General features: G+C 43.8%; 1 protein-coding gene across 3 annotated transcripts in view; it reads left to right on the forward strand.

Moving 5' to 3' along the window:
• ABCC6 (ATP binding cassette subfamily C member 6) overlaps window positions 1-17,248 on the forward strand; it is a 63,629-nt gene that overhangs the window by 34,628 nt on the left and 11,753 nt on the right. For all 3 annotated transcript variants that reach the window (XM_081255665.1, XM_081255666.1, XM_081255667.1), the window contains 4 exons: window positions 478-553; window positions 2,835-2,955; window positions 4,511-4,718; window positions 16,762-17,072. In XM_081255665.1, coding sequence (XP_081111791.1) covers window positions 478-553; window positions 2,835-2,955; window positions 4,511-4,718; window positions 16,762-17,072 — 716 coding nt within the window. The remainder of the gene's footprint in view (window positions 1-477; window positions 554-2,834; window positions 2,956-4,510; window positions 4,719-16,761; window positions 17,073-17,248) is intronic.

Genomic DNA, 17,248 nt, shown 5'->3' on the forward strand with positions numbered 1-17,248 from the left:
TGAGCCCTGGCTCACCCCGGTAAAAACCCTGTGTTGGTTCACGGTGTCAACCTCCTGGAGCTCGAAGGTGGAACCCTCCCGGCTTGGGGGACGGTGGGCAGGAGGGTCCTCCCCTGGGGGAGATGACACCTGAGGTTGGGTGAGAGCTACCTGGAAAAGAACATTGCAGACACAATAAATTGCTTATGCAAGGGTATTGGGGAGACCCGAGCTGTTGGATTATGTGCAGTGTTTACTGCTGTTTCCCAACCCCAAGTTCATAGCAGATGCTTGATTATATTTGCCAAGTGAATAAATGAATGAATGAATAATGTTCCTGGAAGAACCCAGGGAGGACGGAGAGAGGGGGGAGGAGGCAGATCAGAGAAAATGGATGCTCAGCGAGTGGAGGCTGCACAGCCAGTGGGTGTCAAAGCTGGCATCCGGACCCCGAGGTACCGACCCCCATAGAGTGACACGGCTCCCTTGACCTTGCAGAAACAGAACCCCCGGCCAGTGCCAAGGACCGCAGAGGCTCTGCTGGAGGTGGGAGGCCTGAGGGTGGACCAGAGAGGTGAGTTTGCTCTGGTGCAGAGCTTGGGGAGGGCACAAAAGCTGAGGCTGAAGCAAGGCGGCTGTGTCACCACCTGCATCTCAGGCAGGTAGGGGGCGGCCACAACCATTCTGGATTGAACATCTGCTTAAGACCCACCATGGGGCTCAGCTGTGGGATGATTCACCAGAGACTATTTGACAATCAATTAGCCACAATGATTAAGTCCCCACATGCTCTGTTCACAGGATGACCGGTTTGCCCTCAGATGTGATGAATCCCCTAAAGTTTATCAGACTTGTCTCATGGCTGGAGTGGGGCAGGGCCAGCTCCAAAGAAGGATCCACGCCATAGCTGTTAATGTCTGTGCCAGGCCCTGTCATTCATGCTTTGAAGGACATCAGCATCACTTGGTGCTGGTGGGGGCCACCAGGAGGAGGCCTGCTGTCCCCTTTTCTCAAGCCCCCTTTAGCCAGGCCATAGCTGGACTCCTGTGCTCTCCCTTTTTATGGAAAGTGACCTTGTGAAACAGAACAACAGACCACTGGGAGCCAGAGAGTGTGAGCTTAAGTGCCAGCTGTTAGGGAACTACGGGGGGAACTGGAGGGCCTCGGTCCCTGAGGTTGGGCCCAGTTCCTCCCATCCCAGCTAGCCAGCCAGAGTACTCCTGGGCCACACACGGGACCGGCCCGCCGTCTTCACAGTGCAAGTAAGACCAGATAGGTAGATAATAGGTAGAGAGGTAAGTAGGTAGGTAGACAAATAGGGTGACAGATAGACAAACAGATAGATGATGAATGGATGAATAGACAGATAGATAGATAGATGATAGGTAGAGTTCATAGACAGACAGATAGATGTAGGTAGATAAATATTGTATTGGAAAAACCTGCTAGTCTTCCCTCTTTCTCTCCATTACTCTCACACAACTACAGCGTTCACTCTGACACCAGATGGGTGCCCCCTGCCCCCTGCAAACCTTCACACCAAGCAATTCTCCACAACTCGGTTCTGACACTGTCTATCTGGAGATGTCAGACCCCACAGGTTAAGGGCTCAGTCCCTCAAGTCTGCTCCCCGCCACTTCAGATGCCAATTGCAAGTAGTAGGTCTCCAGGGTTCCCACAACTTCTGTCCTACTTGGGGACAAATTGGGGGTTTGCATCACCCCCTCCTCGAGTTCAAGTAATTTGCTAGAACAGCTCCCAGAACTCAGGGAAACACGTACATTTAGCAGTTTATTAAAGGATGTGACAAAGGAGACAGAACAGCCAGATGAAGAGTCACAGGACAAGGTCTGGGAGGGTCCCACATGCAGGAGCTTCTGTCCCCGTGGAGCTTGGTGTATCAACCTCTGGGTATGTGGATGTGTCCACTAACCTGGAAGCACCCCACATCCCATACTGTTGGGGTTTTATGGAGGCTTCCTCCTGTGGGCATGATCCATTATTAACTCCATTTCTAGCCCCTCTTCCCTCTCTGGAGAATGCGGGTGGGGCTGAAAATTCCAAGCTTCTAGTCATGGCTTAGTCTTTCTGGTGACCAGCCCCCAACCAGGAGCCATCCAGGAGCCCACCCAGAGTCACCTCAGTAGAACAAAAGATGCTCCTAGGGCTCTTATCACTTAGGAATTTACAAGGGTTTTAGGAACTGTGTGCCAGGGATGGGGTCAAAGACCAAGTATATATTTCTTAACATAAATCACAATATCACAAAGATGGATAGGTGAATAAATTGATTGATTGAAAGATAGATAGATAGATAGATAGGCAGACAGAGAGACATAGATTATCCCCATTTTACACCTGAGGAAACTGAGGCACAGAGAGATTGTCAGCTGCCCATGGTTTCACAGTTAGCAGATGGTAATTCACATTTAAGGTTGTCAGCCTACTCAGCCACAGATAAAAGGAACATTCAAGAAATCTTCAGCATCTGAATTGTGCAAAGTTGACTTCCTGCAAACCTGGACTGACAAATCTGAGAATAAGCAGCAGGTGCAAAATGATTGCAGCAAAGCTTAGACCAAAATGAAAACCAAGTTCCAAAGTTGGCAAATAAGTTCATTCAGTGAGATGGCGTCCGAAGAACAGGCTTGCCTGACTCTGGGGTGATAGGTGGCATCTAGCTGGGCACCACAGAGGGAGGACTGGGGCATGGCACCTAGTTGGTGCTCAGTACGTTAGTTGAATGAATGAATGAGAGAGTGAGTGGCTCAGTGGCTTCCAGTGGCCCTGAGGGTTGGGCGTGTTCACCCCACGAAGAGAGACACTGATTTGTCCTCATTTCCTCTACATGACAGGTCCGTGAATTTAGTCCCTGAGAAGGACAGCGCCACTTCCGAGGCCCAGACAGGGCTTCCCCTAGATGATCCTGAGGGGGCAGCACAGCCAAAAGGAGAGGACAGCATACAATATGGCAGGGTAACCACCCACTGCTCCCTCCCCCTCCACATCCACTGCCACCGCTGCCCCCGGGGACTCAGGACCTCCCAAGACATACAGCACTTGGAGGGGCGGACGGGGCTGGGGGGACGACTCACCTTTATTGAACACCTACTATGTGCCACGTAAGATTCTAGATACTTCATACTTCTTAATGCCCACAACCACCCTAAAATCAGATGGTGATAACTCCATTTTAGAGATGAAGAAACTGGGTTCTTAAAGAGTTTAGACATTGGTTTGTGTTCTCGCAGCTAGCAAGTGACCAACTTGGGACTCAAACCTAGGGCAGTCTGAATCTGAAACCTGTACTACTTCTTCTCTCCTATGCTGCTCTGTCCACCCATCCCCCACCCATTCACCGACCTACCTACTCATTCATCCATCCATCCATTTACCTTTCCACCTATTCACCCATCCATCCCACTCACCCATCCCTCCACCTACCCATCTACTCACTCTTCTATCCATCTCACACAGCCATCCACCCATCTGCCACCCATCCATCCATCCATCCGCTCATTTATGCACCCACCCTCCTACAGACCCACTCATTTATTCATCCACCCACCCACCTACCCATTTACTCACCCATTTGCCCACTCAACCATCCACCTACTCATCCATCCAGAAGACATTTACAGAACCCCCACTGTGTGCCAGACAAAGTTTCTGCCTTGGTGGAGCTTGCAGGCTAGTGGGGGGGGGCAGGGGAGAGAGTGAGAAAACAATTATGCTAATAAGCAAGGTGATATCAGGTAGTGATAAATGCTATAAACAAAATAAAGAAAGTGATGAGACAGGGACCGACCGAGGATCAGTGACCAGCCTGGATGGGATGCTCTGAGGAGTGACATTTGACATCCCTGAAGGATGCGAAGGAAGTAGCCATGGAAAGAGCAGGGGGAGGAGCATTCCAGGCAGAGGGAACAGCAGGGGCAGAGACTCTGAGGTGAGAAGGCGCTTAGGGTGCCAGAGAAAAGGAAGGGATCCCATGAAACCAGCGGATGGTGCGTAGATGGTAAGGTGAAAGAGTGTACAAGAGGTTTAGAATTTCTTCTCAGAGCAAGAGAAAGTCCAGGGCAGGTTAGCAACAGCAAGATGTTTTCAACAGCAAGTGGATGTTTTCAAAAGTTCACTCTGGCTGCAGCTGCGTGGAGAATTTCAGATTTGTAGGAACCAGACTTTAAACAAGTGGCTTAACCTCTCTGTGCCTCAGTTTCCCTATCTGTCAGGTGGGAATTATGATGAGGATGGAGACACATGCTTGTCCCATAGTAGGTGTTCAATAAATCACTCCCAACTCAGAAAGTGCCACAGCCTGTCCCCTTTAAGGCTCCCACTGCCAGCTGGGAGCCATAGAGGAAGGGGGTCCTGAGGCTGGGCGGGTCTAGAGAGGAGAGGATGCTCCAGGTGGGAGGTGCTGCATGGTGCTTCCATCTGCCCCACTGGCAAGTTTTGGGAGCCCCACCTGGCCTTTCCTCTCTCCCCCTGGGGTGTCTCTCTGCCCCCATCTCTCCTACGTGTGCTACAGGTGAAGGCTACCATGTACCTGGCCTACCTACGAGCTGTGGGCACCCCGCTCTGCCTCCACGCCCTTTTCCTCTTCCTCTGCCAGCAAGTGGCCTCCTTCTGCCGTGGCTACTGGCTGAGCCTGTGGGCAGATGACCCCACTGTGGACGGACGGCAGACTCACGCAGCCCTGCGGGGCTGGGTCTTTGGGCTCCTGGGCTGCCTCCAAGGTACCCCTGCCAGCCTTCCTCGCTCTCCATCCTCCAGCTCCACCCGAGGGTTTCTCAGGGCTCCTTCGCCCGCACCTCCCTGGCTCACCCTGTCCTTTCTGAATATCTGTGCAAATGTCCTGGGTCCAAACACAGACCTGCATCCTTAAGATGGGGCTGGGGAAGTGGGGGACAGGACACATCCCTACTTTTACAGAAGCCTCAGAGTCTCTTCCAGCCTCATCAGCAAAGGCAGAATCTTGGTCTCCAGATGCTGGGGCAGCTGAGCACTTAGGTGGGGCAGCAGGTCCACTGGACTCTGCCCCTCTCCCAAGCTGAGGACAGCCCCAAGGTCTGACTGCTGGGGACTTCCAGCACCCCAGCCCAAGACCCCAGAGGCGGTAGAGCCCTGCATCACATCCCCACCATCATCTCCTCCCATCTTCTCTTCCTTTTTAAAGAACAGATTTATTTTTTTAGAGCAGTTTTACATTCACAGCAAAATTGAGCAGAAGGTACAGAGATTTCCCCACTCATCTACAACCTCCGTCATAACCAACATCCCCCCACCAGAGTGGTACATTTGTTACAAATGAACCTATATCCACACACCCTAGTTAGCCAAAGTCTGCAGGTTTTTGTTGTTGTTGTTGTTTGTTTTTTAAAATAATTATTTGTTTGTTTGTTTGTTTATAGCTGTGTTGGGTCTTCATTTCTATGCGAGGGCTTTCTCTAGTTGTGGCAAGCGGGGGCCACTCTTCATTGCGGTGCGCGGGCCTCTCACTATCGCGGCCTCTCCCGCTGCGGAGCACAGGCTCCAGATGCGCAGGCTCAGTAATCGTGGCTCACGGGCCCAGCCGCTCCGCGGCATGCGGGATCCTCCCAGACCAGGGATCGAACCTGTGTCCCCTTGGCAGGCGGACTCTCAACCACTGCGCCACCAGGGAAGCCCCCCAAAGTCTGCAGTTTTCATCAGGGTTCACTCTTGGGATGTCCATTCCATGGGATGGACAAATGTATAATGACATATATCCACTGTTACAGTATCATACAGAATAGCTTCACTGCCCTAAAATTCTCTGTACTCCACCTGTTCATCTCCATTTCATTGATCTAGTTGTCTGTTCTTTCACCAATACCACAGAGTCTTTTCTTCCTGAGTTCTATACCATAATATTTTTTCCCAGTTTTTTTGATATAGTTGACTTACAGCACTGTGTAAGTTTAAGATGTAGAGCATAATGATTTGGCTTACATACATCATGAAATGATGACCACAGTGAGTTTATGAACATCCGTCATCTCATATAAATACGAAATTAAAGAAATAGAAAAAACATTTCCTTGTGATGAGAACTCTTAGGATTTACTCTCTTAACAACTTTCATACATAACACACAGCAGTGTTTATTATATTTATCATGTTGTACATTACACTCTTAGTGCTTAGTTATCTTATAACTGCAAGTTTGTACCTTTTGACAGCCTTCATCCAGTTCCCCCTCCCCCCATTCCCCCGCCTCTGGTAATCACAAATCTGATCTATGAGCTTGTTTGTTTTTGAAGTATAATTGACATACAACACAATGTTAGTTCCTGTTACACAACATAGCAATTCAATATTTCTCTACATTTCAAGATGATGACCACCTAAGTCTAGTTACGATCTGTCACCATGAAAAGATATTATGTAATTATTCACTATATTCCCCCACACTATATATTTCATACATCTGACCCATTTATTTTGCAAATGGAAATTTGTACCTTTTAGTCTCCCTCACCTATTTTGCTCCTCCCCTCTGGCAACCACATGTTTTTTCTCTGTATCTATGACTCTGTTTCCGTTTAGTTATGCTTGTTCATTTGTTTTTTAGATTCTACATATAAGTGAAATTATGCAGTATTTGTGTTTCTCTTATTTCACTTAGCATAATACCTTCTAGGTCCACCCATGTTGTCACAAATGGCAATATTTCATTTCTTTTTTACGGCTGAGGAATATTCCATTGTATATATACCACCTCTTCTATATCCATTAATCTGTCAGTGGGCACTTATGTTTCTTCCATATCTTGGCTATTGTAAATACTGCTGCAATGAACATATGGGTGCATATGTCTTTTCAAACTAGTGTTTTCATTTTCTTTGGATACATATCCAGAAGTGGAATTGCTGGATTGTATGGTGGTTCTATTTTTAATTTTTTGAGGAATCCCCATACAGCTTTCCATAGTGGCTGCCCTAGTTTACATTCCCACTAACAGTGCATGAGGGTTCTCTTTTCTCCACATCCTCACCAACACTTGTTATTTGTTGTCTTTTTGATAATAGCCATTCTGACAGGTGTGAGATGATATCTCATTGTGGTTTGATTTACCTTTCCCTGATGACTAGTGATGTTGAGTATCTTTTCATGTACCTGTTGACCATCTGTATGTCATCTTTGAAAAAATATCCATTCAGATCCTCTGCCCATTTTTTAATTGGGTTGTTTGATTTTTTGATGTTGAGTTGTATGAGTTATTTGTATATTTTGGATATTAACCCCTTATCAGATATATCATTTGCAAATAACTTCTCCCATTCAGTAGGCTGATTTTTTCTTTTTCTTGATAGTTTATGTCACTGTGCAAAAGCCTTTTAGTTTAATGTAGTCTCATTTATTTATTTTTGCTTTTGCTTTCTTGCCTGAGGGAACATATCCAAAAAATATTACTAAGGCCAATGTCAAAGAGCATACTGCCTGTTTATCTCTAAAAGTTTTATGGTTTCAGGTCTTATGTTTAAGCCCTTAATCCATTTTGAATTTATTTTTGTATATGGTATGAGAAAGTAGTCCAGTTTGATTCTTTTGCATGTACCAGTTTGATTCTTTTGCATATGGTGTCCACGTTTCCCAGTACCATTTATTGAAGAGGCTGTCTTTTTTTTTTTTAATCCAATCCAACCTTATGTCTTTTTTTTTTTTTAAACCGGGGTATAGTTGTTTTACAATGTTGTGTTAGTTTCTCCTGTACAGTGAAGTAGAGTTCCCTGTGCTATACAGCAAGTTCTTATTAGTTATCTATTTTATACATATGAGTGTATATATGTCAATCCCAATCTCCCAATTCATCCCACCCCCACCCCCACCCCCCGCTTTCCCCCCTTGGTGTCCACATGTTTGTTCTCTACATCTGTGTCTCTATTTCTGCCTTGCAAACCAGTTCATCTGTACCATTTTTCTAGATTCCACATATATGTGTTAATATACAATATTTGTTTTTCTCTTTCTGACTTACTTGACTCTGTATGACAGTCTCTAGGTCCATCCACATCTCTACAAATGACCAAGTTTCCTTCCTTTTTATGGCTGAGTAATATTGAAGAGGCTGTCTTTTCCCCATTGTATATTCTTGCATATTTTTTTGTAGATTAATTGCCCATATAATGTGGGTTTATTTCTGGACTCTCTATTCTGTTCCATTGATCTGTGTGTCTGTTTTTGTGCCAGTATCATACTGTTTTGATGACTGTAGCTTCTTAATATAGTTTGAAATCAGGGAGTGTGATACCTCCAGCCTTGTTCTTCTTTCTCAAGATTGTTTTGGCCATTCAGGATCTTCTGTGTTTCCATATAAATTTTAGAATTATTTTTTCTAATTCTGTGAAAAATGCCATTGGTATTTTGACAGGGATTGCATTGAACCTGTTGATTACCTTGGGTAGTATGAGGATTTTAACAATATTAATTCTTCCAATCCATGAGTATGGTATATCTTTCCATCTGTGTCATCTTCAATTTCTTTCAACAGTGTCTTACAGTTTTCCAGGTAAAGGTCTTTTACCTCCTTAGCTAGATTTATTCCGAGATATTTTATTCTTTTTGATGCAACTGTAAATGGGATTGTTAAGTTCCTTTCTAATAGTTCACTGTTAGTGTATAGAAATGCAACATATTTCTGTATATTAAATTTGTATTCTGCAACTTTACTGAATTCATTGTTGGGTTCTAGTAGTTTTTTGGTGGCATCTTTAGGATTTTCTATGTATAGTGTCATGTCATCTCTAAATGGTGAGCTTTACTTCTTCCTTTCCAATTTGGACTCCTTTTATTTCTTTTTCTTGTCTAATTGCTGTGGTTAAGACTTCCAATATTATGTTGAATAAAAATGGTGATAATGGGCATCCTTGTCTTGCTCCTGACCCTAGAGTAAATGCTTTGAGCTTTTCAACACTGTGTATTATGTTAGCTGTGGGCTTGTTGTGTATGGCCTTTATTATGTTGAGGTGTATTCCCTCTGCTTTGTTGAGAATTTTTATCATAAATGGATGTTGTAGTTTGTCAAATGGTTTTTCCATACCTATTGAGATGATCGTGTGATTTTTATTCTTCAGTTTGTTAATGTGGTGTATCACATTGCTTGCTTTGTGGATATTAAACCATTTTTGCATCCCTGGGATAAATCCCACTTGGTCATGGTGTATGATCCTTTTAATGTACTGTTGAATTTGGTTTGCGAATATTTTGTTGAGAATTTTTGCATTTATGTTCACCAGTGATATTGGCTTGTAATTTTCTTTTTTTGTTTTATCTTTGTCTGATTTTGGTATCTGGATGATGCTGGCCTTGTAGAGTGATTTTGGAAGTGTTCCTTCCTCTGCAATTTTTTGAATAGTTTGATAAGGATATGTGTTAACTCATCTCTAAAGAGTCTGGACCATCTGGTCCTGGACTTTTGTTTGTTGGGTTTTTTCTTTTTTATTACTTATTCAATTTCATTCCTGGTATTTGGTCTGTTCATATTTTCTGTTTCTTCCTGTTCAGTCTTGGGAGGTTGTACATTTCCAGGAATTTGTCCATTTCTTCTAGGTTGTCCATTTTATTGACATATAATTGTTCATAGTCATCTATTATAATCATTTCCATTTGCATGGAATAAATAGCTTTTTCCATCCCCTCACTTTCAATCTCTGTGTGTCTTTAGGTCTAAAATGAGTCTCTTATAGGCAGCATACATGTGGGTCTTTTTAAATATCCATTCAGCCACTCTATGTCTTTTTTTTTTTTTTTTTTTTTTTTTTTTTTGCCATACGCGGGCCTCTCACTGTTGTGGCCTCTCCCGTTGTGGAGCACAGGCTCCGGACGCGCAGGCTCAGCGGCCATGGCTCACAGGCCCAGCCACTCCACGGCATGTGGGATCCTCCCAGAATGGGGCACGAACCCGTGTCCCCTGCATAGGCAGGCGGACTCCCAACCACTGCGCCACCAGGGAAGCCCCACTCTATGTCTTTTGATTGGAGCATTTAGTACATTTACATTTAATGTACTTACTGCCATTTTGTTCATTATTTTGGGGTTGTTTTTATAGTTCTTTTCTGTTCTTTCTTCTTCTTTTGTTCTCTTCCCATGTGATTTGATGACTATCTTTGGTGTTATTTTTGAATTTCTTTCTCTTTTTTTGTGTGTGTGTCTATTATAGATTTTTGATTTGTGGTTAGCATGTTGTTTAAATATAGCAATCCATGTATGTGTGGTTTTTTTAAGTTGTTGATCTCTTAAGTTCGAAAGCATTTGACATCATATTTTACATCTTTTTGTTTTGTGTATCCCTTAACTACTTATTGTGGATATAGATGATTTTATGACTTTCATCTTTTAATCTTCCTATTAGCATTATATGTGGTCAGTTTAGCACTTTTACTGTATATTTGCTTTTACCAATGAGATTTTTCCTTTTGTACTGTTTGTATTTCTAGTTGTGGGCTTTCCTTTTTTGCTTAGTGAATTCCCTTTAACTTTTCTTGTCAAGCTGTTCTTTTGGTGTTGAATTCTTTTAGCTTTTGCTTGTATGTAAAACATTTGATCTCTCCTTCAAATCTGAATGAAAGTGGTTGTAGTTTTTTTCCTTTCATTACTTTAATATATTGTGCCACTCCCTTCTGACCTGCAGAGTTTATGCTGAAAAGTCACCTGATAGCCTTATGGGAGTTCCCTCACACATAATTTGTAGCTTTTCCCTCGCTGCTTTTAATATTGTCTCTTTATCATTATTTTTTGCCATTTTAATTACAATGTGTCTTGGTGCGGTCCTCTTTGGGTTTCTCCTATTTGCGACTGTACTCCTGGACCTGGATGTCTGCTTTTATTCCCAGGTAAGGGAAGTTTTCAACTCTTATGTCTTCAAATATGTTCCCTGCCCTTTTCTCTCTCTTCTCCTCCTGGGACCCCTATAATGTGAATGTTTGTACCCTTGGTTGTTGTTCCAAAGATCTCCTAAATAATTCTTTTTTTTTTTCCTTTTTCCTGTTCAGTTTGAGTGATTTCTACTACTCTTCCAGTTCACTGATCTGTTCCTCTGTATCATCTAATCTACTGTTGATTCCTCCTAGTGTATTTTTTATTTTGGTTATTGTATTCTTCAGCTCTGTTTGGTTCTTCTTTATATTTTCTAACTCTTTGTTAAAAACTTCTAGCTTCTCACTGTGTTCATCTATTCTTCTCCCAAGTTCTTTGAGCATCTTTATGATCATTACCTTGAACTCTTTACTGGGGCTTATCTCCACTTCACCTAGTTCTTCTTCTGGGGTTTTACCTTGTTCTTTCATTAGGAACATATTCCTCTGTCACCTCATTTTACCTAATTCCCTCTTTTTATTTCTATGTATTTGGTAGGTTGGTTATGTTTCCCAATCTTGGAGAAATGGCTTTTTTGTAGGAGACATATTTCCCAGCTGCACACTCCCCTCTTGTCACCAGAGCTATGTGCTCTAGGACTGCCCCTATGTGGGATGCATGGACCCTTCTGTTGTAGTGGGCTGACTACTGTGGGTGGTCTGATAGTCATGGCTGATCCCTAGTCTGGTTGGTTGCCAGGCCCTTCCTTGTGCAGAGGCTGCTACCCACTGGTGGTGGGGCCAGGTCACAAGGTAGCTGGCTGCAGAGCCCCAGGGGTTCCAAGGCCAGTGCTGGCCCACTGATGGGTAGAGCTGGGTCCCAGGGTAGCTGGTTGCAGGGCTGGTGTCCCAGATCTAATGTTGGCCTGCTGCTGGGTGAGGTCAGTTGCTGACAGGACTAGCTGTGGGGTCCGGGGTATCCCAAAGCTGCTGCCAGCCTGCTTGTGGGTGGAGCTGGGTCCTGGGATCTCTGGACTCAGGACCCTGGGTGTCCCAGAGTTGGTGTTGGCCTGCCAATGGGTGGGGCTGGGTCCTAACAGCTGACTGCAGGGTCCCCGGGTTCCTAGGGCTAGTGCCAGTGCACTGGTATGTGGGGCTGGGTCCTGGGGTGGCTGGACACTCAGGCAGTCCTAAGGCAGCCAGCCGGCTGTCCTCACCTGGATAGCTGCTTGGCCTGAGGCATCCCACTACTGGTGATAACAGGCTAGCGGGCAGAGCCAGGTCCCAAGGCTAATAAGCTCAAGGAAGTATTCCAATGTGGCACTTGCCAGCACCAGTGTCCTTGTGGTAAAACAAGCTACCCAAAGTGGCTGCTGCCAGCATCTGTATCCCCAGGGTGAACTCCAGTTGCCTCCTGCCTATCCAGAAGGCTCTCCAGGATCTCTCCAAGATCAACAGGTATGTCTGACCCAGGCTCCTTTCAAGTTACTGCTTCTGCCTTGGGTCTCGAACATTCATTTTTTTTGTGCACCCTTTAAGAATGCAGTTTTTATTTCCTACAGCCCCCTGGCTTTCCGGAAAGTCTAGTCTTCAAAACCAAGTGTTTGGGGCTCATTTTCCCATAAGAGCTCATCTTCCTGGGGAGCCTTATGTGGGGCTCAGACACCATGCTCTTTGGGGAGAATCTCTGCAATTAACCCATTTATGGGTCACCCACCGAGGGGTGTCGGTCTTGATTATACTGCGTCTCTGCCCCTCCTACCCATCTCGTTGTGCTTCATTCTTCATATCTTTAGTTCCAGAAGATCTTTTCTGTTAGTCTTCTCGTTTTTCTCATTAGTGGTTGCTGTGTAATTAGTTGTAATTTTGGTGTGCCTGTGGGAGGAGGTGAGCTCAGGGTCTTCCTACTCCACCATCTTGGCTACTCCCCCCATAATACACCACACAGTCTTGATTATTGTGGTTTTTATTTTTTTTAGCAGAGTCTGGAATTTAGATAGTGTCAGTCCTCCAACTTTATTCTTCTCCTTCAATACGGAGTTGACTATTCTGGATCTTTTGCCTCTCCAAATAAACTTTATAATTAATTTTTCAATGTCCACAAAATAACTTGCTGGGATTTTGATAGAGATTGCATTGAATTTTAGATCAAGTTGGGAAGAACTGACATCTTGACAATATTGACTCTTCCTGTCTATGAACATGGAATATACCTCTATTTAGTTCTTTGAATTTGTTCATCGGAGTTTTGTAGTTTTCCTCATATAGATCTTATACTCATTTTGTTAGATTTGTACCTCGATATTTCATTTTAGGGGGTGCTAATGGTATTGCGGTAAATGGTATTGTGTTTTTAACTTCAAATTCCACTTGGTCATTGCTGGCATATAGGAAAGTGATTGAATTTTTCATACTAACCTTGCATCCTGGAATGTTGCTATAATCACTTATTAGTTTCAGGAGTTTTTGGTCAGTTCTTTCAGATTTTCTACATAGATGATCATGTGATCTACAAACAAATACAGCTTTATTTCTTCCTTGGAAATCTGCATACCTTTTACTTCCTTATCTTATTGCATTAACTAGGACTTCTAGCAGGGTGTTGAAGAAGAGTGGTAAGAGGGGACATTCTTGCCTTGTTCCAGATCTTATTGGGAAAGCACCAAGCTTCTCACCATTAGGTTAGCTTCTCACCATTAGGTTAGCTTCTCACCATTAGGTTTTTATTTTTATTTTTTATTTTTTATTTTTTTTTTCTTTTTTTTGCGGTATGCGGGCCTCTCACTGTCGTGGCCTCTCCCGTCGCGGAGCACAGGCTCCGGATGCGCAGGCCCAGCGGCCATGGCTCACGGGCCCAGCCGCCCCGCGGCATATGGGATCCTCCCAGACCGGGGCACGAACCCGTATCCCCTGCATCGGCAGGCGGACTCTCAACCACTGCGCCACCAGGGAGGCCCTCACCATTAGGTTTTTAATAGATATTCTTTATCAAGTTGAGGAAGTTCTCTATTCCTATTTTACTGAGAGAGGTTTTGGGGGTGTTTTGTTTATTTATTTGTTTTATCATGAATAGGTACTGGATTTTGTCTAATCTTTTTCTGCATCTATTGATATGATCAGGTGATTTTTCTTTTTTAGCCTATTGATGTGATAGATTACATTAATTGATTTTTCAGATTTTGAAAATATTTATTTATTTATTTGGCTGCGCTGGGTCTTAGTTGTCACATGCAGGATCTTCACTGCCGCGTGCAAGATCTTCATTGTTGCAGGCGGGACCTTTAGTTGTGGCATGCAGGATCTAGTTCCCTGACCAGGGATCAAACCCGGGCCCCCTGCATTGGGAGCGCAGAGTCTTAACAACTGGACCACCAGGGAAGTCCCAATTTTTCAAATGTTGAAGCAGCCTTGCATATCTGGGGTAAATTCCACTTGGTCATGATGTATGATTCTTTTCATACATTGTTGGATTTAATTTGCTAATATTTTGTTGAAGATTTTTACATGTACGTTCTTGAGAGATATTGGTCTATACAGTTTTCTTGTACTGTCTGTCTGATTTTGGTATTAGGGAATGTTGCCCTCATAGAATAAGTTAGGAAGTATTCCCTCTGCTTCAACCCTCTGAAAGAGAGTGTAGAGAATTGGTATAATTTCTCCTTAAATATTTGTTAGTGAACTCATCTGGGACTGGCAGTTCCTGTTTTGGAAAGTTATTAATTGTCAATTCAATTTCTTTAATAGTTATAGGCCTATTCAGATTGTCTATTTCTTCTTGCCTAAGTTTTAGTAGATTGTGTCTATCAAGGAGCTGGTCCATTTCTCCTAGGTTATCAAATTTATGGGTATAGAGTTGTTCGTGGTATTCCTTTTTTATACTTTTAATATCCATGGGATCTGTAGTGATGTCCCTTTAAAAAATTTTTCAGATATTAGTAATTTGTGTCTTCTCTCTTTCTTCTTAGCCTGGCTAGAAGCTTATCAATTTTCTGATCTTTTCAAAGAACTAGGCTTTGGTTTCATTGATTTCCTGTTTTCAATTTCACTGATTTCTACTATAATTTTTATTGTTTCTTTTCTTCTGCTAACTTTGGATTCAATTTTCTCTTCTTTTTCTAGTTTCCTAAAGTAGAAGCTTAGACGATGGATTTTAGAGCTTTCTTTTTTCTAATATATATTTATTCAGTGCTCTACATTTCCCTCTAAGTACTGCTTTCACTACATGCCCCAAATTTGGTAAGTTGTGTTTTTATTTTCATTTAGTTCAAAATATTTAAAAATTTCTCATGAGGTTTCTTCTTTGACCCACGTGTTACTTAGAAATGTGTTAATATTCAAGTATTGGGGATTTTCCAGGTATTTGTTATTTCTAGTATAATTCCACTGTGGTCTGAGAACAGACATTGTATAATTTCTCTTCTTTTTAAAAAATTTTTAAATTTTTATTTATTTATTTATTTATGGCTCCGTTGTGTCTTTGTTGCTGCACACAGGCTTCTCTAGTTGCGGTGAGCAGGGGCTACTCTTCATCATGGTAATTTCTCTTCTTTTAAATTTGTTAAGGTGTATTCTATAGTCCAGAATTGTGGTCTACCTTAGTGAATGTTTCATGTGAGCTTAGGAATTTGTGTTCTGCTGCTGTTAGATGAAGTGGTCTGTTTATGTCCATTATATCCAGTTGATTGATGGTGTTGTTGAGTTCATCTCTGTCCTTACTGATTTTCTGCCTGCTGGATTTTCTGCCTTTTCTGATAGAGGGGTGTTGAAATCTCCAGCTATGATAATGGATTCATTTATTTCTCCTTGCAGTTCTATCAGTTTTTGCCTCACATATTTTGATGCCTTGTTGTTAGGCAATACACATTAAGGATTGTTATCTTCTTGAGTAACTGACCCCTTTATCATTATGTAATGCGCCTCTTTATCCCTGATAACTTTCCTTACTCTAAAGTCTGCTCTATTTGAGGTTAATATAGCTACAAACTATACAGGTATAATATACTAACTATTTAAAACTATGTGTCTCAAACTAGCTTAAGCAACAAGATAATTTATTGGCTTGTGGGACTGGAATCCATAGGCAACTAGCTTGAGGTATGGCTGGATCCAGGGGTCCAGCAAATGCTGGAAGATTAGCTTCATTTTCTTCCTCTATGATAGCTTCCTGTCCAGGCAGGCTACTTCCCCTGGTGCTAACATAGTATCCCACAACGTGAGTACCTCTTCCCAGAAGTCCCAGCAAAGTCCCAGGTCTCATTGGCCTGACTTGGGTCATGTGTTCACCCCTGAACCAATCCGAACCAGTGGTTCGGATTGGCTAGGGATGAAATTTGCCCCACCCCAGAAACAGAGAGTGAAGTCAGCTCTGTTCCAAGCACACAGATTGGCATTGGGAGGAAGGGGGTGTATTAGTTTCCTAGGGCTGCCATAAAACGGATTACCACAAACTTGGTAGCTTAGAACAACAGAAATTTTTATTCTCTCACAGTTCTGAAGCCAGAAGTCCAAAATCAAGGTGTCAGCAAAAATTGGTCCCTCTTGGAGGCTCTGAAGGAGAAACTGTCCCATGCCTTTCTCCTAGCTTTTGCTGGTTGCCAGCCATCCTTGGCATTCCTGGGCTTGGGGTGTATCACTCCAGTCTCTGTCTTCACATCATCTTCTTCTCTGTGTCTCTGTGTGTCCTCTCCTCTTCTTATAAGGACACTAGTCATCGGATTTAGAAGCCACCCTAGATCCAGGATTTCACCTCAAGCTCTTTCACTAGTAACATCTTCAAAGGCCCTCTTTCCAAATAAGGTCACATTCTGAGGTTCCTGGTGGACATGAATTTGGGGGGAGACACTATTTAACCCACTGCATGGTGGTCCCATCAAAGGATAAATCAGGGTGGCCAGTTCATAATATAGCCACCACAGGGTGATGGGGATCTCCAGCCCTTATGCCTTGACCCCTTCTCTCTCCCCAGCAATCGGGCTCTTTGCCTCCATGGCCACAGTGCTCCTAGGAGGGATCCGGGCATCCAGCCTGCTCTTCCGGGGGCTCCTGTGGGACGTAGCACAGTCTCCTATTGGCTTCTTTGAGCGGACGCCCATTGGGAACCTGCTGAACCGCTTCTCCAAAGAGACAGACATAGTAGATGTGGACATCCCAGACAAGCTCCGCTCTCTACTGATGTATGCCTTCGGACTCCTGGAGGTTGCCCTCGTGGTGACAGTGACCACCCCTCTGGCTGTCGTGGCCATCCTGCCACTGCTGCTCCTCTATGCCGGGTTTCAGGTAAGGGGAGGTTGGAGAGGCTCCTGGGGCCAGCCAAGGTCTCCTCCACCAGTCCCCTGTTTCTGGGCAGGACTCAGTGTAAGAGGTTCTGCCCAGCTGGACATCTAGGAGCTGCCCCTAGAAGAATTCTTGGAGACAGAGACACCACGGTCTGTTTCTAACACTTACTCTCATCT

Source organism: Mesoplodon bidens (assembly GCF_964165515.1).
Source record: "Mesoplodon bidens genome assembly, chromosome: 15".
Classification (NCBI taxonomy): Eukaryota; Metazoa; Chordata; class Mammalia; order Artiodactyla; family Ziphiidae; genus Mesoplodon; species Mesoplodon bidens.